Genomic DNA, 26313 nt, shown 5'->3' with positions numbered 1-26313 from the left:
ATAAAGGGTTTGTTGAGTGGGAGATGACAGAGTGGTAATCAGTGGACACTGCTTTTCATGGACAAATGTTATTAGTGGAGTTCCCCACTAATAACTTTGTTTTGTGTATTCATCAATGATATTGATGAAGGTATATCAGGATTACTGTCCATGTTAGCATTAGCATTAGTAGAGGCATATGATGCAAGAAAGCAAGCTTATTCAGCATCAGCCAAAAAAAAAAAAAAAAAACCCACTCCCATTTCACCCCTCCGTTCGTTCGAAATACCTGTCCAGTTGAGCTTTAAATTTGTTTAGGCTATCAACTTCAACAACAAGTGATGGAAGTCGGTTCCACCAACCAACCAACCACCCGCTGGCCAAAGGCAAATTTCCGCACATCTATCCGACATCCGTCCTTCCTCAATTTGAATTTATGCCCTCTGAGGTGATTATTCTGAGCAAGATGAAGAATCCCATTGGCATTGAGCATGCTCAAACCATTCAAAGCCTTATACACCTCTATCAGATCACCTCGCTGGTGCCTAGTCTCCAGACTCTGTAATTTGCAAAACTTAAGCCTTTCTTCGTAAGAGCAACCCTTTATTCCATTCACTAATCTTGTTGCCCTTCTCTGTACCCGTTCCAGCAGCTCTACATCCTTCTTGAAATGAAGCCTACAGACCTGTATACAGTACTCAAGATGTGGCCTAACCATTGCCCTATACAAGGGAATAATCACTTCCTTATTCCTGCTAGAAAAATTCCTGTATATCATTGACAAGACACCATGAGCTACTCTTGCAGCTCGTCTGCACTGCTCAGAGAACTTCATATCTACCTGCACAATTACCCCCAGGTCCTTTTCATTCTCCACCACTGTCAGTGTAGTACCGCAGAGTTGATACGTTGCTCTGGGGTTACTGTTTCCCATATGTAGTACTTTACATTTGTCAATGTTAAACTTCATTTGCCACCTCTCAGCCCATCTGTTCAACCTTTCCAGATCCTGTTGCAGCAGCATAGCATCAGTAGTGTCCTTAACAACCCTGCCAACCTTTGTATCATCTGCAAACTTGGACATTAAACTTGATATCCCATCATCAGTATCATTCATAAACACCGAAAACAACAACGGACCCAACACTGAACCCTGAGGAACTCCACTAATAACATTAGTCCACGTTGAGCAGTGTCCATTGATTACCACTCTCTGTCTTCTGCCACTCAACCATCCCCTTATCCATAGCAGCAATTTGCCTCCAATGCCACACTGCTCCAATTTGTGCAGCAGTCTTCCATGTGCAACAGTATCAAAAGCCTTTCTAAGATCCAAATATATAATATCAAAGTTATTCCCTGCATCCAGTTCTTTTGTGACTACATCATAGTATCCAATCAAATTGGTCAGGCAAGACCTGCCCTTAACAAAACCATGCTGCGTGTGAGCTATAACTGAATTCTTGTCTAGATGATCCTGCAATGCTTCTTTAACCAGTGCCTCCATTAACTTACCTGGAACAGAAGTTAAACTAACAGGTCTATAATTACTTGTGTCAGCCTTTGATCCTACTTTGTGAATTGGGGTTACAATGTTTGCGGATGATACAAAGGTTGGCAGGGTTGTTAACAAGAGTAAAGACAGTATGCTACTCCAGTTGTATCTAGACAAGTTGGGCAGTTGGGCTGAGAAGTGGCAACTGAAATTTAACATTGACAAATGCAAAGTACTGCATATGGGTAGCAATAACCCAAGAGAAATGTACCAACTGTGTGGTACTACACTCAGGGAAGTGGAAAGTGAAAAAGACCTGGGGGTAATTGTGCAGTCAAATATGAAGTTTGCTGAGCAGTGCAGATGGGCTATCAGGGCAGGTCATGGAGTCTTGTCAATGATATATAGGAATTTGCTAGCAGGGACAGGGAGGTGATTATCCCTTTGTACAATGCAAGTTTAGGCCACACCTGGAGTACTCTGTACAGGTCTGGGGGCCTCATTTCAGAAAGGATGTAGATTTGCTAGAACCGAGTACAATGGGCAACAAGATTGGTGAGAGTTAAAAAGGGGTGCTCTTACCAAGAAAGGCTTAAGTTCTGCAAATTGAATTGCAGCGCCTGGAGAGTAGGCACCTGCGAGGTGATCTGATTGAGGTGTATAAGGCCTTGAATGGGTTGAGCAAGCTGAATACTGATGGGATTCTTCCTCTTGTTCAGATTAAGAACTTGAGGGGGCATAGTTTCAAATTGAGGAATGACAGTTGTAGAATAGATGTGCAGAAATTTGCCTTTAGCCAGCATGTGGTTGATTGGTGGAACAGACTTCCATCTTTTGTTGTGGAAGTTGATAGGATCGAATGGAGGGGTGAAATGGGAGGTTTTTTTTTTTTTTTTGGCTGATGCTGCATAATCTTGCTTTCTTGCATCATATGCATCTACTAATGTTAATATCATTGTTTGTTTTGTAAGTGTTTTTTTTTTTTTTTTTTTTATTTGTGCTGGCATTCAGCTAGCACAAAGTATTTTTTTTTTTTTGTAGTTTACTGGCGGTTTCCAGGGTGTCCCCTATGTCCGCCGTTCGTTAAGCTTAATTGTGTGCCAGCAGAATCGTTTTTTTAGTTCATCTAATTAAAATTTAAGTTTAAAGTTAAGTTTAAAGTTGAAGTTTAGATCAAATCGTTTGAATGTGTTTTAGTTAATTTAAGTTAATGTTTAGTGTTTAGTTTTAGGTTAGGGTTAAGTTAAGTTTGAGTAAAGTTTAAGTTCTGTTGTGTGTTTAAGTTGAGTGTTAGTTAATTTAGTGGGCAAGTTTGGGTTTGAGTTAAGTAATTATGAAGCTGGTTTTGACATTAGTGTAGGTTCGGTTTAGGTTTAAATTTAAGTTATAGATGAGTTTAAGTTTAGGTTGTAGTTTAGGTTTAAGTTTAAGCTTAGATTTGAGTTACTGTTTAATTAAAGTTATAAGTTTAATTTATGGTTGATGTTTCCTAATTTAATTTAGTTTTAAGTTAAGCTGAAGTTAAGTCGGGTTTGAGGTAGAGTTAGGTTTAATTTAATTTTAGTTTAAGTTTAGGTTGAATGTAAGATTTAAGATTTGAGTGTGATTTATAATTATAGTAAGTATTTAGTGAGTGATAAGTACGCGAGCCTTTACGGAATTTAAGTTATCTATCGCGGTTACTATTTATAATTGTCATTAGTGTGTGTAATGTGTTGTGTATGTTGTTTGTGGCTGGCATCTGGCATTTAGCAGCAGGGGGCCGCGGAGAACTAGTCCCGACCCCCCGCTCCCGTACCGCGCCACGAGGAGGCAGCCAGATTCTCTTTTTTTTTTTTTTTTTTTTTTTCCTCCTTTCTCCCTTCCTTTAACATGGTTATAAGCTTAGTATTACGTGGTAAGCCATCCCACACTTGCAGGGCCCAATCCTGACCTAGTGTGAGGGATATCTAGGTATGTCACTTAGTCATTACGTGTTTATGGACCGTCCAAATGTAGTAGATCCCACACTTGCAGGGCCCAATCCTGACCTAGTGAGGAAGATACTAGTGTTGACACATGATTTGGACTGTTCAATTGTGATGGATCCACTCTCGCAGGGCTCAATCCTGACCTAGTGCGGTGCCTCATGGTGAGTGAAAGTCTGTATTTACATGGTTTAATATCCATTTTGGCAAAGGCCCTGGCATTTTCGAGCCCATGCTGGTCTGGTGAGTTGATGGTAGTTTAGGGCACATATTGAAGACACATATTGATGACACTTAAGCGTGAGTATTGCCCAGAGTGGCATGTCCATTTGTGGTGGACCACCACGTGGTTCCAGTTTAATGACGCACATCACAGTGTGGATTGAGTCCCAGTTCGTCCAGTCCAACCAGTCAGTTCTGATTGTTCCCTTGTATCGCCTGTCTTCTTTTGAAAACGCGCTCCGCGAAAGTCGATACCTGTTTATAGTGTTCCTCAGTAGCAACCAACCGTGGAAAGTCACTTGTATCAAAGACGTTGGTTTCGAGTTGAAGGGGAAGCCTGTAATCCGTGTAGTAGGGACACTCCAGGATGATATGTTGGACCGTTTCCAGGCCCCCACACTTACAGCACGGGGTAGCTGATAATCCCAGTGCGTTTAGCCTCGAGTTCAGGCTGCCATGACCACTAAGGAGGAATGTTAGGTAGAGTCCCGGATTAAACCACGATCTTATTTGTTTGGTTATTTCCGCCGCTTGAGGTAGGAATAGATGTGTTGTCCGCCCCTTGCTGTCATTGGTCCAGCTCTCTTGCCAGTCTATGACGTATAGTTCCCGTAGTCTCTCGTTGTCTTTTTTAATTGTGAGGTTTCTATCTATTTGGTATCTTTCAAAAATAGATATGATGTTCCTACTTCGGCAATATTGGAGATAGGTATTTATGACCTCAAATTTAATTGGGAGCTTTCCGCTAATTATCTGTAGTGCTGATGTTGATATAGTGCGGCACGCTTTGGTGGATGCCAGAAGGAAGAATCTTTGGGCTTGAGTGATTATTTTGTTAACAGTATGTTTTTGTATACTGCCTGCCCATGCACCTGCAGCGTAAGTTATGATTGGAAGCAGAATGCAGTTGTAGTAAAGCAACAAGGTGCGTGGTTTGATATCCCACGAGGTTCTGGTAATTCGAATTAATTTTCCTGTTACTGTCTTAACTTTCTGGAGTATATATTTTGCATGGGGTATGTATTGCTTTTTACTGTCAATCATCACTCCAAGGTATTTAAGTGTAGGGACCATTTTTAGGGTTTGGCTTCCAATCTTTATGTTTGGTGGTCGTTTTATATCCAGTTTTCCTTTCAACAGGATCTGTTTGGTTTTGTCTGAGGAGATTTCTAGTTTATGTGTGGTAGTCCAGGCAGTCAGGTCTTCGAGGATTTCTTGAGCGGCGCTTTCCAAGGATAACCTTGAATTAACAGTCACTAATAGGGCACTACTTTGACCAAAAATTTCAAACACATTGGCACTTAAATTTCTCATTTGGCCATCATTATTGTCTGCAATTATAAAATATAAAACCTTTAATTATATCAGCATAAAATATTATCAATATAAAATATAAAACCTTTAATTATATCAGAATAAAATATTATCAATTTTATTTGCAGATTTATTGTGGACTTGTTTGCAAATCTGATTCACATATGATATGCACTTGATTGGCAATAAAGTGCAGGAAAATGGTAGAAGCAAATGTTACTTCCACCGTTTTTTAAAATTTTTTACTGTACTATCAAGATAATGAATATATTAAGTGCCCAGTTTTAAATTATTTATTTCCTTTAGTCCAGACATTTCCATGGAGGGCTCATATGCATCAGCCAGATGTTAATATATTAACACCTAGCTGATGCATCCCTTTTAGGGATGCTCTAAAATAGATGTCAATTTTGAAATCAGTAAAGAAAACTTTACTGACTTCAAAATATTTAGAAATTTTTAGAAAAGGCAGCACATTAGGACAGAAAACCCATTCAGCAGGGCAATTCAAGATTTCTGCAACTGAAATTGTAAATGTTAATTTATCATTGACACAATTTGATGGAATATTTTTCTTGTGAATGGAATGTGGTGCTACTGTCAAATTTAAAGAATTTGAATTTGAGAATAGCACCACATTCAAGTTCAAAAGGGAAATAAAGTCTAATACAGTAAATCCCTGCTATTCGCGGGGTTTACTGTATTAACTGGACGTTGAACCTCCTGTTCAATGTCCTCTACCGCATGATGAAGGCATTTCGGACCCTGCAATGCTATGTGGTTCCCGAGAAATGTCGCGAATACTGAAAACGTGAATACTGAGTTATGGCTCCCATAGTAATAAAGGGGTTCCGTTCCAAAGTATGAAATATATAAGAAAAACTAGTCTAAAATTTTGTCTACGTATGTATTATACAGGGTGATTCACTACCAGTGCGACAAACTTGTAGGAGGTGTAGGGGGCACAAAGACGAATCGGAACCACATAGCATTGCAGGGTCCGAAATGCCTTCGTCATGCGGTAGAGGACGTTGAATGGGAGGTCGCGTGAACAGCGATCCCGCTGGAAGTCAGCATTTGCAAACCGTTTCTGTTCAAGAAACCAAGTAGCAAAAGACCTCCGGAGTGGATAATCCGCAGGCTCCAATGATTGGATGCGTTGCAGATGGTATGAACTCATTTGGTTTGTTGACAGTATCCTCCATACAGTGGATTGGGAAATACCCAATCGTTGGCCTATCGCTCGAGTACTCGTACTTGGATTGCCTTCTGCAAGACATAGGACATTCTCCTCATTGTCTGGCGTCCTCATCATTCGCTCTCGATTCATGGTACCTCTCGTGAAACAGCCAGTCTCACGTAACCTTCTGTGCACACGTGCAAAAATCATATGATGAGGAGCACGCCTGTGCAGGAAACGTTCCTGGTACAAGTGCAGAGCGGCGCGCCTGTAACAGTCCACAGCTCCATACGCGAGGTGCATGTTGGCCAGTTCAACGTTTGAATACTCGTCCATCCTACTGCCTCAGGAACCGGTTTGCAAATGCTGACTTCCAGCGGGATCGCTGTTCAAGCGACTTCCTGTTCAACGTCCTCTACCGCATGACGAAGGCATTTCGGACCCTGCAATGCTATGTAATTCCGATTCGTCTTTGTGCCCCCTACGCCTCCTGCAAGTTTGTCGCACTGGTAGTGAATCACCCTATATGTACCTTCATAATATGACTATGTACGTAGAGAGTACATAGTGAAATGCCAGCATATGGCATCGAAATGAAAATAAGAATCAATTTAATATTAAATGTAATATTTATTAGAAATTTCAAACCAGCGCCTTTGCTAGCAAAAAAACTTATCCCGCCATTGTTATCACCAGTTTTGCTAAAGTGTTGATAAAGGAGTTTTGCCTTTTCACGAATGATGAGTGAATTTGACGGAATTTTATTTTGAGTTCGGTCTTCTATCCACAGATTTAAAGCTTTTTCCATTTTTTCTAATTTAACATCACGAGTTACAGAGCAAATTTTTGAAGCAATTAGCGCATTTTCACGGACATTACGGCAGATTTTTTCTTCCGATTTTTTGATTGATCGTACCGTCGACTCATTGATTTTATACTGTTTTGCCACTGAGGAGACACTTTCACCATTAGAAATTTTGTCTAATAACTCAATTTTATTTGCTAATGTCATCACCTTTGATATTTTCACATTTCCCTTGTTATTCGTAGCCATATTTTTGTACGGGTTAGAAAGAACTTGTCCACAATAAAGTCACTTTCTTCCGTTAACACACTCGAGAAAGTCTGTTTTACACTGCAAAAGGTAGATTTATCACTTTTGTAAGCATATCAATTTATAAATTTATTCAATTTATAAGCATATAAATTAAAAGCAAATGACGAAGCTTTCCATGGCAAGCGCATAACACATACTGAACAAGGATTAGCAAGAAATATCCATGCTCGCAATTTTGTCACCCCTCTCCCCCCACCCACCGAGGGCTGTTTTGACCGGGAAAGATAATTTTAGCCACGTCCATGTTTTTTTATGGCAGAAAATGTTCATGGCGCTTTAAAATTCACATTTTTTTAGGTTTCATTTTATATTAAATCAGCGATCGCGAATACGCGAAACCACGAATACAAATACCGCGAATAGCAGGGATGGCGCCTCCGTAGCCAGGTGGGAAGGAGCAGCAGTGCATAGCACATGCTTCTTGATTAGACCGGGGTTCGAGCCTGTTACCACCAAATACGGAGGATGCGGAAAGGTCAGGGAATGACCACCGCATATCCCGGAGCAATATGGCCTTAGTTGCTAATGCTCCTAAAAACCAAATAACAAATCAAAAACAAAAAACATAGCAGGGGTTTACTGTATTATAGGATTGCAGGAGGATTTTCAACACAGTAGTTAAAATAAAATTTGTTTTTTGTGTTCAGTTTTCTTGGGATGATCATTCTTTAACAACTGAATACCAAGGTTAATGTTCCGTGTAAAGACAAAGTTCTCATTGAACTACAAATTTTCATTGAAAATTGAACATAGTAAAGCATATAAATTTTATTTGATTTTTAACAGCTATGTTGAAACATCCTTCTACAGTCTTATAGTATCTGACTTTACATTAACAACTTTGAACGTGGATGCACTGTGCTGCTATTGTCAAATTCAAAGGATTTTAATTTGACAGTAGCAGCACATTCAGAATCAAATTCCACCAAGTTGTCAATAATAAATAAATGATACATTTTCGGTTGCAGAAATTTTAAATTGCCCTATTTTCTGCCCTAATGTGTTGCCTGCCTTCCCTAAATTTGCTATATTTATTTCAAAATTTACATATATTTTGTAACTGTAAAAACAAGAAAAAAGCACTTCTCAGTATTTTTTGAATATATTTATTTTGGAGAACTTAACTCAGGATTAAAATTAGGTTTTCATTTTTTTCCCCAGGATGAGTTAGTTAAACTAACTTTATTGATTCGGAATCATGACTCAGACCAGAGCAGCAAAGCAAAAGGCTCAAGCTAAATGGAGTGCTGTGGCTCAGGGGAGAACTGAGGAGGGCAGTTGCCCTCTGAATCACAGCCTTTTAAAATGCACTGCTTGCTTGATGTTTGTGGAGCAATCGGGTACGGAATACGATATTGCCAAGGGGGATGTCTTTGTGTGCACGATGTAAGGATTGTGAGGAAATGATGCGACAACTCACCGTTGTTATAGCCTATATGAGAGCTTGAAGGATGGTGGATGCCCTCGAAGGATCTAAATTGAGGGGCCCATCAAGCTCTCAGCTGCCCACATCAATACCAGAGCTTGCACCTGATCATGCAACACAGCGGCAACCCCCAAGGCAGAATGCGCTGGTCCCACAGGAACTAGTAGTTGTTGGTGACTCTATTGTCAAGGAAACGGGGAACGTGCTATGTAAAAAGGATAGGTGGAACAGGACCAGGGTATGTCTGCCAGTGGCAAAGGTTGATGACATTGTAGAGCAGATATCATCTTTTAAGGGCACAAAAGGTGATATAGTTGTACACATTGGCACTAATGATATTAAGAGTAGGGGACTGGCAGAATTACTTAACAAGTACAGGTCACTTTTGAAAAAAAAAAAAGCCGTGAATTAGGGTTGAATTTGAAAGTGTCTGCAATTCTGCCCAGACACGATAGGGGGGGAGTATATGATGAGAGCCTTGTCGATCAATTCGGCCTTGGAAAGATTGTGCAAAGCTCAGGGGGTAGAATTTTTTTCCGCATGGTTTGTACTTGTTAACAGGAGAGACTGCTTCTACAGGGATGGGATACACTTAAATAGAAAGGGTGCAAGAATATTTTCTGATGCTATCGAGGTAGTATTAGGTGGTTCGGAAAACTGCTAGCATGGGAAGATACAAGGACTAATAGATTAACAGTAGCCACTGGCAGAGGTGAAAGTGATTCTTGCACTGCTACTATTGAAATGAGCAGCAGCCTGAAAACAAGATGCAGGGTATTTCAGAGATTGCTGGGAGTCATTGTGGTACAAGTAAACACATGGGTTGTGTTAGGGTAGCTAAGAATAGGAGCAGGTGCATGTATACTTGCATGTACACCAATGCTAGGAGTTTGGTAAATAAATTTCATGAATTTGAGGTATTGCTCAGAACATTAAAGGTAGATATTGTTGAGATATCAGAGACGTGGTGTCACAGATATAAGGAATGCAGAACTGGAATTTGGGGAGTACAATGTGTACAGGAAGGATAGACAAGATAGGAAGGAAGGAGGAGTTATACTATTAGTTAAGAAACACAAAATCCAAGGAAGTGATGCCAGTCGACATCGCTGGACAGTGCAGGGTCAAGTCCGTTTGGTTTGATATAAGCATTGGGAGATCAAAATTGAGAGTAGGAGTGTGCTATAGGCCTAATGACTCTGATGAGTATAATAAGAAACTGTACAGGGAAATAGAGTGGGCCAGTAAATCAGAGTCTTATAATGGGGAATTTTAATTTCCCAGATATTGACTGGAATTTGTGGGTTGGTCACTCACACACTAGCAAGGCTTTTGTGGAGTTATTGGATGATTGTTTTCTAAATCAGCATGTTCGGGAGGCAACTAGAAGGAGTAATACTCTTGATCTGATTATCAGCAGTGATTCTTCATGCATTAAGAATCTGCAGATACAGGAACCACTAGGTGGCAGTGAACACAGTGTGCTGAAGTGGGATTTACTCAAAGAGGTAACTACCATTAGGGGTAAAGGGAAGGGTTTTTGCTTTCGTAAAGGTGACTACGGTGGGACCAACTGATGATGTTACCAACAGCAAATTCAAAATGGAAAGCATTTAAAGAATTTATCTTGGAAGCTACTAGGCTTTACATACCAACTAAGAAATATTGTTCAAGGTTTAGGCCTAAATGGATGTCAGATGAACTAATGAGACATGTGGCAGAGAAGAAAAATTATTATTATTATTAATAGCCATAGGGTGCAAGGAAGCTTGAGGCTTATGTTGCACCAGGAAAAAAAAAAAAGTTCCGAAGTAACCCTGAGAGAGAGAGAGAGAGAGAGAGAGAGAGAGAGAGTCAACAGTAGAAGGGGATCACCAAGAAAGAGAAGAATGATGATATCCAGCTCAGGACCCTGGTTGTGCCAAGCCCATACTCACCAGATGTGAGTCCACGGGGTTAATGGCCCCGAGTGCCAAGCGAGTGATCTAGCGATTTACAAAGCGAATTTGAAAGAGTTTTTTCTAAAGAGAATTTGTTAAAGAGATTTCCAAAGGCTTTACTTTCAAAGTTATTTATTTTCTGGCTCTTTGTAAATAAAGAAGGAAGCCTCCTACAAGAAAGGAAAGACACCTTTCTTTTGTATATATAACTACTTTTCTAACACACTAACCACTAACCTTTTATCGCTTGGTCACTGGTGGCACCACTCCCTCCTGCCAAGTGGCGGGGCCGGTAATCTGGGGGACAAATCAACCCTCAGGGCTAAAAGGAGCAGTAATGGAAACCAATGAATTTCCATGTCTAGAGCCCAAGAGTGCTCAAAATGAAAATCATGAAACCAACCATGACTTACTTCTCTAGCCGACCAGGCTAGCCGGGTGAGTCAAGTGCCTGCTTGGCAACCCAAAGGTCGCGGGTTCAATTCCCGCTTCGGGCGTGGATCAAAGTACTGCAATAACGTTGGGAGGTGCATTATGGCCACAGAAGCCTATGTGCCAACAACTAAAAAAAAAAAAAAAAAAAATGACTTCTCTACCTCGAAGAGAATGAAAAAAGATGCAGGCAGACAGGAATCACCAACCTTCCTGATTATCCATTCTCTGTCGGCACAGCCTGTTAGCAAGCTCTCCCCTTTCATCATCCAACGATGCCTGGAACATGCAGCAGCATCACAAAAAATGGTGAAACGTCTCCAATCCGGGGACTTGCTAATAGAGACTTCTCTCCCAAGACACTCTGAACAACTATTGAAACTCACCACTTTAAGCGGAATTCCAATACAAGTCACTCCACATAACACCCTGAATTCGTCCAAGGGAGTGATTACTGAGTGGGATATACTGAACGTGTCTGAAGAAGAAATAGTACAGGAACTAAAGACACAAAATGTAACTCAAGCAAAAAGAATCATGATACGAAAAGATGGTATCTTAGTCCCAACACGTAACGTAATTCTAACTTTCAATACATCGAATCTACCAGCATCAGTCAAAGCAGGTTACTTAAATTGCCGTGTTCGACCCTTTATCCCAAATCCCCTAAGATGCTACAAATGCCAGAAATTTGGTCACTCCCAGACAGCATGCCGTGGCGTTTCAACATGTCCAGACTGTGGCTCCACAACTCATACCTAGTCAGAATGCAAAGCACAAACTCCGCAGTGTCCTAATTGCAGGGGAAGCCATCCAGCATACTCTAAAGAATGTGATCTCTGGAAGGTAGGCAAAAAAGTACAAAAATATAAGACTGAAAATAAAGTCTCCTATCAAGAAGCTAGGAAGCAAAGTAAACTAATTATGCCAAATAGCTCTTATGCCTCGGTTATCCACTCTCACCAATCAGTAGCATGTCAGACGGAAGTGTCACTCTCTCCAGATAAATCGATCGCAGACTGGGCTCGATCAGTTCTATCGACCGACCCAGCCTACATCAAAGCTAAACACAGTAGATCAAAGTATGAATACCCCTCTCACGGTTCCAACCCAAATTATAACCCAAGGTAAAGTAACAGAAAAACTGCAAAAATCAGATCCTGTCGAGGTTAATCAACCACCCTCAACAAGGATGGATACTGATGATACGATTATCCAAGACCTTCTTGAATTACATGCAGATGGTGAAATGGAAGATAACAATAATTCAACATGCCCCAACTTCCCCAGAAAAGAAAAACCTAAGCTGGATCGTCACAAACAACCCACTTATAAAAAGCAGTCAGATTCATCTCCCTCTTACAAATCCAAATAATGGAACAGATCATCCAATGGAACTGTAGAGGCCTTCGCAGTAACATAGATGATATCCATGAATTAATTCACCACTACAGACCTCTTGCAATCTGCTTGCAGGAAACGAATTTGATACCTCAGATCTCAATCAAAATCAAAAATTATACTATGTTCAGACAAGACAGAGCTCACAGAGGAGTAGCAATACTCGTGGATTCAAGCATCCCCTCCAGATGCATCCATTTACAAACCTCCTTAGAAGCTGTTGCCACTCGCGTTGTAAATGGTATTACACTGACACTGGTTTCAATCTATCTTCCACCAAATCATCAATATACCATTCAGGAAATCGAAGATCTTGTCTTGCAGTTACCATCTCCATTTTGTATACTAGGAGACTTTAATGCCCACCATACAATATGGGGTTCCCCTATATCAGCCAGACGAGGGAAGCTTATTGAAATGTTGATAGACAGGCAGAATTTAACTTTACTAAATACTGGCACTCCCACATATATCCATCTCCCTACAGGTTCAACTTCTATAATAGATCTTACCATTTGTTCCCCAATCCTCTTTCCAAGTATAGCGTGGGTAACTCTAAGCGATCCTTATAGCAGCGACCACTATCCCATAATCTGCAAAATTCAAACATCCTGTTCCTTCCCAACAGAAAATCCAATTAAATGGAAAATTTCAAGAGCTGATTGGACAAAATACAGAACGCACATATCATTTGACAACTACATCATTCAGTCCTGTTCCATCGACAGTGTTACTGAACGCATCATAAATCAAATTCTGACAGCCGCATCCGTTGCCATTCCTCAATATCAACTAGGAAATAGACGAAAAACAAATTACTGGTGGAATGAAGACTGTAACCATGCGAAAAAAGAGAAAAACAAAGCGTGGAACCTTTTCTGCAAACACCCAACCACTTCCAATCTTATTAGTTATAAACGTCTTAGAGCAAAAGCTCGTTACATCAGACGTAAAGTGAAAAAAGAAAATTGGATTAAATTCGCCTCATCAGTAAATAAAAATACCAATATCAGATTAATCTGGAGAAAAATAAAATGTTTAAACAATAAATTCCCTCCTTTATCCACCCCACTACTTAACTGGAATGGACAGGCGCTTACTACTCCTACAGAAATATCAAATGCACTGGGGACTGCACTTTCTCAGTTGTCCTCTTCTATCGCCTATGATCAAACATTTCAAAAACTCAAAACAATTGCAGAGAAATCCAGAATAAATTTCACTGACAATTCCGCTTTACCTTATAATAAACCATTTACCATGCTTGAGCTACAACAATCCTTTAACAACTCAAGAAACAGTGCTGCTGGCCCAGATGGGATATACTATATAATGCTCCGAAATTTGGATCAAAGATCACTCTCCTTATTGCTCATATTTTTCAATCAAATTTTTTCTGAACATACCTTCCCAAGTTCCTGGCGTCACTCTTATGTACTAGCAATTGCAAAGCCTGGTAAAGATCATTCTATTCCGCAAAATTACAGACCGATATCCCTTACCAGCTGTCTAAGCAAAACCCTCGAGAAAATGTTACATCGCCGTCTCACTTGGTTCCTGGAGTCCCAAAATTTGATTAACAACAACCAATTTGGATTCCGGAAAAATCGATCTTCATTGGATCTCATGATCAAAACTGAGGCAAACATTAGAAATGCTTTCATCAAGAAGGAACATCTCGTCATGGTCTGTCTTGACGTTGAGAAAGCCTTTGACACTACATGGCGCTTCAGCCTCCTAAAAGACCTGCATTCTCTTGGCCTGAGAGGTAATTTACTGTACTTTATCAAAAATTTTCTTCATCGGAGATCCTTTCAAGTTCGTTACCGGGGAACCCTCTCTAAGATCTTTACCCAAGAAGAAGGAATTCCGCAAGGGTCGGTTCTCAGTGCCACTTTATTTGCAATGAGATTGAACCATATAATTGAACTCATTTCCGAAAACTGTAGATTCGTACCTTTTCGCAGAAAAGGTACGAATCTACAGTTTTCGGAAATGAGTTCAAACGCTGGTGTTCAATTATATAATCAGCTGCAAATATCAATTAATCGCATCCTGACATGGATGACACAAAATGGTTATAGACTGTCCAGCCAGAAATCTGCTGCCATTCACTTCTGTATCAGACGCAATATGCATCCTGAACCCGAGCTCCACTTGAACAACCATCCTCTTCCCATAGCTAATAGTATTCGTCTACTAGGATTATTTTTCAACAGAAAGTTAAACTTCCAAAAGCACATTGAATATCTCCGGACAAATTGTCAAAAGAAACTGAACATACTCGAGAGTCTTATCAGCGACAACATGGGGAGCAGATCGTTACAGCCTGCTTCACCTATACAGAACCATAATTAGATCACGCCTGGATTATGGGGTGTCTGTTTTCAATTCTGCTAGGGAGAGTGTTTTATCTCGCCTCAACCCAATTCAACATTCAGCTCTTAGAACAGCATTAGGTGCATTCAGAACATCTCCAGTGCAAAGTTTGTATATTGAAGCCCATGAACCTCCTCTAAATATCCGGAGAAAAATGTTGCTGTTGAACTATGCAATCAAGATCCAAAGCCAGGTGACCCATCCTGATTGGTCAATACTTTATAATCCGCTGTATAGAAACAAACCACAGATAGTTCGGCCTGCCGGTATTAGGCTAAAACATTTAACAGAAGATTGGGATATACACTTCGATAAAATCTTGCAAGATCCTATAGATCCTGACCCTCCATGGTCTGTCATCATGCCATATTGTGACAAGTATTTCCATCAGTGGGATAAACACTCTCTATCAGACTTTACCATCCAACAGCTACACATTGACTTGCAAGGTTCCGTATTAGCATTGCAAAACAATTCCCCGCCTACTCACCCGATATTAAAGCTCATCAAAACAGAGTTGATACGTCTTAGAGAGCATCAGCAAAAGGTTATCTTCTGCTGGATCCCAGGCCATACCGGAATACCAGGGAATGAAGTTGCAGATGATGCTGCCAAAAATCCATCCAGCCCAGCCCCAACGAATTCACTAGTACCCGTCACAGATTATAAAATGAATATACAAAGAATATGTAAGGATCAATGGACTCTTCAGTGGCACCTTACCAAAATTATGGGCTTCTAGCTCTATAGCAAACAGACAAGAAGAAGTAATTCTAGCCAGAGCCAGAATCGGTCATACTCATTTAACCCATCTGTTTCTTTTGTCAGAAAATGATCCTCCCCAGTGTAATCATTGTCATACACCACTCACAGTCAAACACATACTTCTGGACTGTACTCTATATAATAATGCTCGACTAATGTCTTTCAATTCTCTGTCAAATTTAAAGGAACCTTTGTCACTTAGCCATATCATAGGCGAAAATTCAAATCTCACAGAATTCTTCTCCTTTCTAAAACGAATAAGATTGTATAACCGTATTTAACTGCTTCTAAATCAACAAATGCAGACAGTATGCACCACTTCCATAAGTGCAATATGGCCTAAGTAGCCATTGCACTTTAAACCTCAACAACAACAACGGGGTTAATGCATGGGATACATATCAATTAATGGGTGACATGGATGCCTATGATAGATATAAGCTGGTCTGTGACCAAGTCACAAAGGAGATTAGGCAGGCAAAGGAAGATCATGAGAAATCCTTTGCAAAGGATGCAAAGAAAAACGTAGAGTTCTTTACCTATATAATAAACTCTAGAAGGAAAGGGATGAATCAGATTGGTCCACTGGATATTGATTGTTCAACTGTTGATGATCCTGCTCAGATGGCTAACTAACTAAGTATTTTGCATCTACATTCACCCATGAGGAGTTATTCAGGGAGGGGAATGCCAGAGGTGAGTTAAACTCTGACAGTGAGCTGGATGATTTTGTAATAACTGAGAGGAAAGTGGAGGAGAAATTGTTGAAGATAAACATAAAAAAGACACTCTGGGTGGATGGGATCTATCCAGTTATATTAAAGGAGGCAGCAAAGGAAGTAAGCAAACCCATAGCCATAATTATGAGAGCTTCTTTGGACTCAGGGGAGGTACCGATGGACTGGAGATGTGCAAATGTGACCCCAATTTACAAAGGAGGATCAAAGGGCAACACAAGCAATTATAGACCTGTTAATTTAACTTCTGTTCCAGGGAAATTAATGGAGGCACTGGTTAAAGAAGCACTGCAAGATCATCTAGACAAGACTTCAGTTATAGATTGGACACAGCATGGTTTTGTTAAGGGAAAGTGTTGCCTGACCAGATTGATTGGATACTATGATGTGGTCACAAAGGAACTGGATGCAGGGAATAACTTTGATATCATATATTTGGATCTTAGAAAGCCTTTTGATACTGTTGCACATGGAAGACTGCTGCACAAATTGGAGCAGTGTAGCATTGGAACCTAATTGCTGCTATGGATAAAGGGATGTTTGAGTGGGAGAAGACAGAGAGTGGTAATCAATGGACACTGCTCGTGAACTAATGTTATTAGTGGAGTCCCTGAGGGTTCAGTATTGGGTCCATTGTTGTTTTCTGTATTTATAAATGATATTGATGATGGTATATCAAGCTTAATGTCCAAGTTTGCAGACGATATGAAGGTTGGTAGGGTTGTTAAGGACACTAATGACAGTACGCTGCTGCAACAGGATCTAGAAAAGTTGAGCAGATGTGCTGGGAGGTGGCAAATGAAGTTTAACATTGACAAATGTAAAGTACTACATATGGGAAGCAGCAACCCCAGAATGATGTATCAACTCTGTGGTACTACACTGACAGTGGTAGAGAATGAAAAGGACCTAGGGGTAATTGTGCAGGCAGATATGAAGTTTTCTGAGCAGTGCAGACAGTCTGCAAGAGTAGCTCATAGTGTCTTGTCAATGATATACAGGAATTTTTCTAGCAGGGATAAGGAGGTGATTATCCCCTTATATATGGCAATGGTCAGGCCACACCTTGAGTACTGTATACAGGTCTGGAGGCCTCATTTTAAGAAGGATGTAGAGCTGTTGGAACGAGTACAGAGAAGGGCAACAAGATTAGTGAATGGAACAAAAGGTTGCTCTTACGAAGAAAGGCTTAAATTTTGCAAATTACAGTGTCTGGAGACTAGGAACCTGCAAGGTGATCTGATTGAGGTGTATAAAGCCTTGAATGGTTTGAGCATGCTCAATGCTGATGGAAACCTTCCTCTTGCTCTGAATAATTATTTGAGAGGGCATAAATTCAAATTGAGGAATGACAGATGTAGGATAGATGTGCAGAAAATTTGCCTTTAGCCAGCAGGTGGTTGGTTGGTGGAACAGACTTCCATCCTTTGTTGTGGAAGTTGATAGCCTAAATAAATTTAAGGCTGAACTGGACAGGTACTTGGAACAAACAGAGGGGTGAAATGGGAGCGTGTTTTTTTTTTTTTTTTCTGGCTGATGCTGCATAAGCTTGCTTTCTTGCATCATATGCCTGTACTAATGCTAACTAATGTAGAGATATCCTTTTCTACAGTTTTAGATTATTTGCATTCAAAAGATGCCCTTTTGTGATGATGTCATCAAAGATGACATCTTTTTTTTTTTTTTTTTTTTTTTTTTTTTTTAATTATGGAAAGATTTCAATAAATTGGAAAATCATTCTAATGATCCATTTTTTTTTATTATTTTGTAAGTTTATATAATTTATCCAAAATGTTTACTTTTTTATTATAAATTGGAAAAAATCAAAGTGAAGAAAATAGAAGGCCATTAATGCAAAAATTTAACATTTATACAGCTAAATCAGCTTTCTTTGAATAAATTATAGGTCTTTTGTTCTTGAATAAATGGTTTTGCAGTTTTTTATATATAAGTGTTATACCAGATGTCTAACTTTTTAAAGACCAAAGTAATATATCATCATGTTTACATTGAACCTTCCCTATCCATCCATCCTGGTGGAATTGCTCACCCTGTTCTTTGCATTCTAATTTTAAATTTGTTGAGGAATTATGAAATTTTTGTAATTTCATAGTTTCATAATTGTCATCTCTCTTGATTCCTGAGAAGTTGTGAATAAGATTTTTGAATATAGTCTATGCTTCTTCAACTATAGTCATAGTTCCTTTAGATTGTTTGTCTCATGTTTATGTTCTTTATTTAGCCCAGTGAAAATAACTTCTTTAGGTTTTGCATTGAATAAACTGTAAATCTGAGTTTTATAACACCAGTTGCTTTTTTTCTTTCTTTTCTTTTTTATTTGCTCGGACTTTCCTGGCTGGGAAATTTTGGTTCATTCTGGAATAATAGTAATAGTATTTGCCATATAGTGCAAAGAAGTTATAGGCTTTTTTGGCAAAAAAAAAATAAATAAATAAATAAACAATAAAATGAAGAAAAACCCAACCAAGTAGATAAGAAAACACAAACTATATGGTGCCTCCGTAGGCAGGAGCGGCAGTGCGTAGCACACGCTTCTTGATTAGACCGGGGTTCGAGCCCGTGACCACCAAATACGGAGGATGCGGAAAGGTGAGGGAATGACCACTGCATATCCCCGGAGCAATATGGCCTTAGTCGCTTAGGCTCCTAAAAATCAAAATAACAACAACAACAAACTATATGCTTCCTTTCTCACATAGGTAAGTATCCAGTAGACCTTTGAATTTATTCAAACTGTCAGCCCCAACTACCTGAAAGGGCAACTTGTTCCAGCTATTGACTCGCTGGCTAAAAGAAAACTTCCTACAATCTAATCTAAACCCCTGTAATTTTAATTTATGAGCACTAGTTCTGGAATTCTTTTTAACAGTGAGAATTCCACCTTCATTCATTTTATTAATCCCTCTCAGAGCTTTGTAAACCTCAATCAGGTCACCTCTGAGGTGCCTTGTTGCCAAGCTCTGTAGCCCACATAATCGTAGTCTTTCCTCATACAATCATCCTTCTGCTGATCTCACCATTTGAGTTGCCTGTCTTTGGATCCTTTTAAGTAGTGCAACGTCTTTATTCAGATGAGGTGGCCATACTTGAACACAGTATTCCAAATGTGGTCTTACAATTACCTTATACAGTGCAATTATGACCTCCCTTTCTCTACAGGATAGCATTTGATAAATCATTGATTGGACACCATGGGCTTTCCCGCTGCCTGTTTGCACTGTTCAAAAAACTTCATATCTGCCCATATTGTAACTCCCAGATCCCTTTCCTGCTCCACTGTTTTTAATTCAACTCCACAAAATGTATAATTTATTTACCTTGTACAATTTCAGCGAAGTCCGGACGGTCTGTGACAGCCAAATCCTCTGCTTGCACCTTCACGATGGTGGGACTGTTAGTAATCCTGGGTATAACCTCCATGCACAAGTACATAGTGGGTGACCACCCAGGTGTGAACCAACATAGCAGGGGTTGAGGTGTGGTGCTCACACCACATGGATGAATGCTGCCCCCTCTATGTTACCAGGCTGTACTAGGTGGTAGATGACTCTCATCAACCGGTGCAATACCACCACTTTGCTTATTGGAGGTGTGGAACCCATGTTTAGTCTCTAGAGCTAAGTTCTGGTCATCCCTTCCCCATCTCTTCCATCATGCAGTATGATTGATGAACATCGTGGTGAGATCCATTATTCCTTACATTTTGAGGGTGTTTGCAGGCCGACCGCTAGTTAGTACACCGGACCGAACCTATTGGTAACTCTCTAGGAGGCTTTATGGATCAGCTAGTGTATAATCTTGCTACCTCTACTCTGCCAGATAGTGACTGGAGGGAGTCAGAGTAGTGTTGCATTCAGGGGGCATTGTCAAGGCCATGTTATGGCAAGGATCTGGGTATATTCTTACCACGTGTACGCCACATCCAAAAATTTCATTACTTCATACAGCATGTCCCACCCACTTTTTCTTACTATTGAATATGCTATGAATTGTCAAACTAATAGAGCAAGCTTATCTGCAAAAATATCTAAACCTCCCAAACACTTCCTAATTCATTTCACAAATATACCTGGTCTCAATTCTAATCTCAACGATGTCCATTTCCACTTGCAGTCTGCCAAACCCCATGTACTTTTTCTGATAGAATCTCAGTTATCGGTTGATTCAACTACTACTCATCCTAGATGCCCAAATTATTCTCTGTATGATTCCTTTCGCCTCAAAGGTGGTACTTGTGCATATGTCCTTTCTGATATTCCCTGTCAAAGACTTGGTAATTTGGAATCTCCTCTCTTTGATCTTCTCTGGCTTAAAATCTCTCTACCTCATTGTGTCAAATTCATCTGTTGTCTCTACCATTCTCCCAACTCCACTAATCACTTAGAGCCCTTTGAGTTCCTCTCTTTGCAACTTGACTTTCTCCAGTCCAACTTTCCTAACAGTGAGGTAATTTTCCTTTTTGATTTTAATGTCCACAACTCCAACTGGCTTCCGTTTTCTAGTCACTCCGACCCAGCTGGTTGAGATGCTGAGGCTTTTGCAATTACTAATGACATTGTACAGATTGTTCATTTACCTACAAGAATACCAGACAATCCTATCATACAGCCAGCACAAGCTTGATCTTTTTCTCACAAACAACCCTTCTAAGTACAAAGAAGTGAGTGGTCGAAGTGAGTGGTCCTTTAGGCACTTCAGATCACAACTTGGTGATTGTCTCTTCTCCAATGGAGCCTTTATCTCATGGCTATTCCCAACCTCTTGTTGTTTGGCATTACAAGAATGCAAAATGGGATGACCTCCAAGATTTCTTTTCTTCTTTTCCTTGATTGAATTACTGTTTCAAAACTTCTGATGTCATCGTTTGCTCAGATCGTGTCAGTGTAATTATTCTTGAAGGAATGGAATCCTTTATCTCACAATCTTTAAAATCTCATCCTTTATCTAAACCTTGGTTTTCCAGTAAATGTGCTAAGACTGTTCAAGAGAAGAACGTTGCATATCGTAATTGGCTTGTTTCTAATTCTTCAGTTTCATTTTCTGCCTACACCAAAGCTCGCAACAATTGTAAAGCAGTTATTAATCAGTCCAAACTAGAGTTTGAACAGGCTAAGAGTAAAAAACTTGCTTCTTGCCCTAATGGTAGCCGAGCATTCTGGTCTCTTGCCAAAGCTATTGGCCGCAACTTTTGCCCATCTCTGCTCCTACCTCTGTCCAAACAAGATGGTTCTGTTGTCACTTCAGCCAAGGATAAAACTTACCTGCTAGCATCCCATTTTTCTTCCAACTCATGTATTAATGATCTTAGTAAAACACCTCCCTCCATTCCCAACACACTCCATTCAATGTTTCCTGTGGTCTTCCGTCAAAAGGATGTCAGAAGGATTTTGACGAATCTTGATGCTAAGAAAGCTCCAGGTCCCGATGGTATTTCTCCACTTGTTCTCAAAATCTGTGCTCCTGAACTTACTCCTATTCTTTGCCACCTTTTTTCACTTTCTTATTCCAAAGGTGTTTTTCCTTCTGCTTGGAAATTTGCTCATATCCAGCCAGTTCCTAAAAAGGGTGACAAATCCCTCCCATCCAGTTATTGTCCCATTGCAATTACTTCTACTCTTTCTAAAATAATGGAGAAATCCATTAACCGCCAACTCTTAAACTACCTAGAAACCTTCCGTCTGATCAACGATCTCCAGTATGGATTTCGTCAGTATCGATCTGCTGGTGATATTCTGGCTTATGTTACCCATTTATGGACTAATTCAATGGAAAGGTTCGGTGAAACACAAGTAGTTGCTCTTGACATCTCAAAGGCTTTCGATCGTGTTTGGCATAAAGGTCTTCTAAACAAACTTTTATCTTATGGTTTGCCATCTGTTTTTTGTAATTGGCTGTCCAGTTTTCTCTCTGATTGCTCACTGAGGGTGATGAAGTGGAATCACCCTCAGTGATTCCACTTCATCTACCATCTTCATCTTCCATCTTCCATCTTCATCTTCATCTACCATCTTCATCTTCATCTCCATCTACCATCATCACTTGTTCCACTTTCTCCACAAGTGGAGAAAGTGGAACAAGTGGTGATGGTAGATGGCTCTCCGTCTTCTAACTTCTCCACTAATGCTGGTGTCCCCCAAGGTTCAGTTCTTTCCCCCACTCTTTTCCTCTTGTATATTAATGACCTTCTTCCATTGATTATCCCTTTGTATAATGCAATGGTCAGGCCAAACCTTGCATACAGGTCTGGAGGCCTCATTTTAGGAATGATGTAAAGCTGCTGAAATGAGTACAGAGAAGGGCAGCAAGATTGAGAGGAACAAAGGTGTGCTCTTACCAAGAAATGCTTCATTTCTGCACATTGCAACATCTGGAGACTAGGTACCTAGTCTCCAGATGTATCTGCAAGGTGATCTGATTGAGGTTTATATGATCTTGAATAGTTTGAGCAAGTTCAATGCTGATGGGATTCTTCCTCTTTCTCAGATTACACTCCTGCGGGGGCATAAATTTCCCTTTAGCCAGTGGGTGGTTGATTGCTGGAACAAACTTCCATCTGACGTTATGGAAGCTGATAGCTTAAATAAATTCAGTAAAGAAGTGGACAAACTTTTGGCACGAATGGTTGGGTGAAATGGGAAGGTTCCTCCCTCCCCTTGGCTGATGCTGTATAAGCGTACTTTCTTGCATCATATGCCTCTGCTAATGCTAATATATTGCTAATATACTTTTGAATATGTATATAATATATAGAGAGTTCATTGTATTATTATTTATTTTCTTTTCAGGTTGTTTATTTATATATATAAAATTTTTTTTATCTTTATATTACAGGCTCTTCAGTACTTTGAACAATTAATAGCATCTAAAGATGGATGGCAACTTTGCACAAGCACCTTGATATCTGGAAAACAACTGTGAGGCTTAGTACCTACATATTTATCATTCATATACTGTAAACCTCAGCAATTTGGAATAATGGGGGAAGGTGTAGTCCAAATTATAGCATATAATGATATGTAAATATCTTAGTTTGGTTAAAAAAAAAGAGGTAGATTTATTCACAATCCATCAAAATGCATTAATTTGTGGTTTGAAGACAAAGGGGTAAGGCGCCTCCGTAGCCAGGTGGGAAGGAGCAGCAGTGCGTAGTACACGCTTCTTGATTAGACCGGGGTTCGAGCCCGTCACCACCAAATACGGAGGATGCGGAAAGGTCAGGGAATGACCACCGCATATCCCGGAGCAATATGGCCTTAGTTGCTAATGCTCCTAAAAACCAAATAACAAACAAACAAACAACAAACAAAGGGGTAAAAAAAGTTTTTCGAAAATGTTTATTTTGAAAACAAAATTGTACTTAGAGTTAAAATTAAATAGAGTATAAATAATGCAGTTTCTCAAACTTTACTGAATTTATGCCCCCTCGTGTGTAGTCTGAGCAAGGGAAGAATGCCCTTAGCATTGAGTTTACATTAAATCAGACTACACACATAAGATATAAATTCAAGTTGCAGAAGGATGATTGCAAGATAGATGTGTGTAGGTTTGCTTTCAGCCAGCAGGTGGTTTATTGCTGGAATAAAATTTCATTTGTTGTTGTTGAAGTGAGTAGTTTCAGTAAATTCAAGGAAGAACTAGATAAATTATTGGAGTGGGTGGACAGGTGATGTGGGAGATTTTTTTTCTCTGATGCAAGAAAGCAAGCTTATAAAGCATTGGGTGGGGAACTCCCACGTCACCTGTCCATCCCCTCCAATAATTTGTCTAGTTCCTTGAATTTATTCAAACTATCCACTTACCCTGAGGTTTATTGCAACAATCAACTACCCACTGGCTGAAGGCAAACCTCTGCATGTCTGTCCTGTAACCATCCTGTTCCCTTGTGTGAGTATTCTGAGCAAGAGGAAGAATGCCCTTAGCATTGAGTTTACTCAATCCATTCAAAACCTTAAACACCTCAATCAGATTGCCTTGCAGGTACCTATATAAAATATATATAAAATTTTATTCACTCACTGCAATTTGCAGAAATGAAGTCTTTCTTGGTAAGACGACCCTTTCATTCCCTTCGCCAATTTCATTGCCCTTCTCTTAACCTGTTCTGGCAGATCTACATTCCTCCTAAATTAAAACCTCCAGCCCTATATTCAATACTCAAGATGTGGCCTAACCACTGCCTTATACATTGGGATAATCACCTCCTTATCCCTGCTAGCAGAGTTACTGTATATCATTGACAAAACTCCCCATGAGCTCTCCTGGCAGCCTGTGTGACTGCACAACTCCCCCCCCCCAGGTCTTTTTCATTTTCCACTACTCTGAATCTAGTAGTACCACACAGTTAATATGTTACTCTGGGGTACCATATGCAGTACTTTGAATTTGTCAGTGTTAAACTTCAACTGCCATTTTTCAGCCCATCTGCCTAATTTGTTTAGATCATGTTGTAGCAGCTTACCCTGATTACTGTCATTAATCCCCCCCCTGCCAAACTTGAACATTAAGCCTGATATACCTTCATCAATATCATTGACGAATACACAAAACAACAAGGGACCCAGCACTGAGCCCTTGGCGACTCCACTAATTACATTAGTCCACATAGAGCAGTGTCCATTAATTACCACTCTCTGCCATCTTCCACTCAACCATCCCTTTATCCAAAGCAGTAACTTGCCCTTTCTACTCCAATTTGTACAGCAGTCCTTTATGTGCAACAGTATCAAAAGCCTCCCTGAAAACCAAGTGTATGACATAAAAATTATATTTTGCACATCCAGTCATTGCATTACAATATCCAATGGGATATGTCAAACACGAAGATTTCTTAACAAATTCATTCCAAGACTAATTGGTTTTTTATGCCTAGATGGTCCTGCATTACTTGTTTAATAAGAGAACATTATTTTCCCCTGGAACAGAGATTAATCTAACAGGTATGTAATGACTCATATCTTTTGACCCCCCCCATGTGAATACATTTGCATATCTCCTGACCGTAATTCCCTGAATCCAATGATGCTCTCATAAGTAGGACTAAGGGTTTGATTTACCTCCTTTGCTACCTCCCTTAATATTAAGAGAGGTCACTCACACACTAGCAAGATTTTTTTGCGGATTTATTGGATGATTGTTTTCTATAGCAGCATAAGTTTCGAGAGGAAACCAGAGGGAGTAATACTCTTGATCTGATTATTAGCAGTGATTATTCATTTATTAAGAATTCTGCAGATAAAGGAACCACTTGGTGGCAGTGATCACAGCGGACTGATGTGGGATTTACTTAAAAATTTAACTACCATCTTTTGTAAAGGTGACTACAGCAGTATCAGACCGTTTTTAAATTTTGTACGGTATAGTACAGTACAGTGGGACCAACTGATGACATTACCAACAGTAAATTCTAAGTGGAAAGCATTCAAGGAATTAATCTTGGAAGCTACTAGGCTTTTCATGCCAATTAAGAAATACTGTTCAAGGTTTAGGCCCAAATGGACAGCAGATGAACAAGTGCAATTTGTGGCAGAGAAGAAAATTGCATGGGATGCATATAAAGTATCAGGTGACACAGAAGTTAGTCGTAGATATAGGCTAGTCTGTAATCAAGTCACAAAGGAGGTTAGGCAATCAAAGGCAGATTATGAGAAATCTTTGACAAAGGATGCAAAGAAAAACAGCAAAGACTTCTTTACTTATGTAAACTCCAGAAGGAAGAGGCTGAATCAGATTGGTCCACTTTATATCGATGGTTCGACTTTTGATGATCTTGCTCAGATAGCTGACGAACTGAATGAGTATTTTGCATCTACATTCACACATGAGGAGTTATTCAGGGAGGGGAATGCTAAAAGTTTATCAAACTCTCAGTGAGCTAAAGGATTTTGTAATAACAGAGCAAAGTGGAGGAGAAATTGTTGAAGTTTTACATAAGGAAGACA

General features: G+C 39.8%; 1 protein-coding gene across 2 annotated transcripts in view; it reads left to right on the top strand.

Moving 5' to 3' along the window:
• LOC150076170 (exportin-T-like) overlaps positions 1-26313 on the top strand; it is a 408083-nt gene that overhangs the window by 21448 nt on the left and 360322 nt on the right. For both annotated transcript variants that reach the window (XM_090387100.1, XM_090387099.1), the window contains exon 3: positions 23207-23289. In XM_090387100.1, coding sequence (XP_090243226.1) covers positions 23207-23289 — 83 coding nt within the window. The remainder of the gene's footprint in view (positions 1-23206; positions 23290-26313) is intronic.

The sequence above is a fragment of the Mastigoproctus giganteus genome, chromosome 13 (assembly GCF_048544385.1).
Source record: "Mastigoproctus giganteus isolate SK-2022 chromosome 13, ASM4854438v1, whole genome shotgun sequence".
Classification (NCBI taxonomy): Eukaryota; Metazoa; Arthropoda; class Arachnida; order Uropygi; family Thelyphonidae; genus Mastigoproctus; species Mastigoproctus giganteus.
The sequence above is the reverse complement of the archived record's forward strand: the minus strand, read 5'-3'. Positions and strand labels throughout refer to the sequence as shown.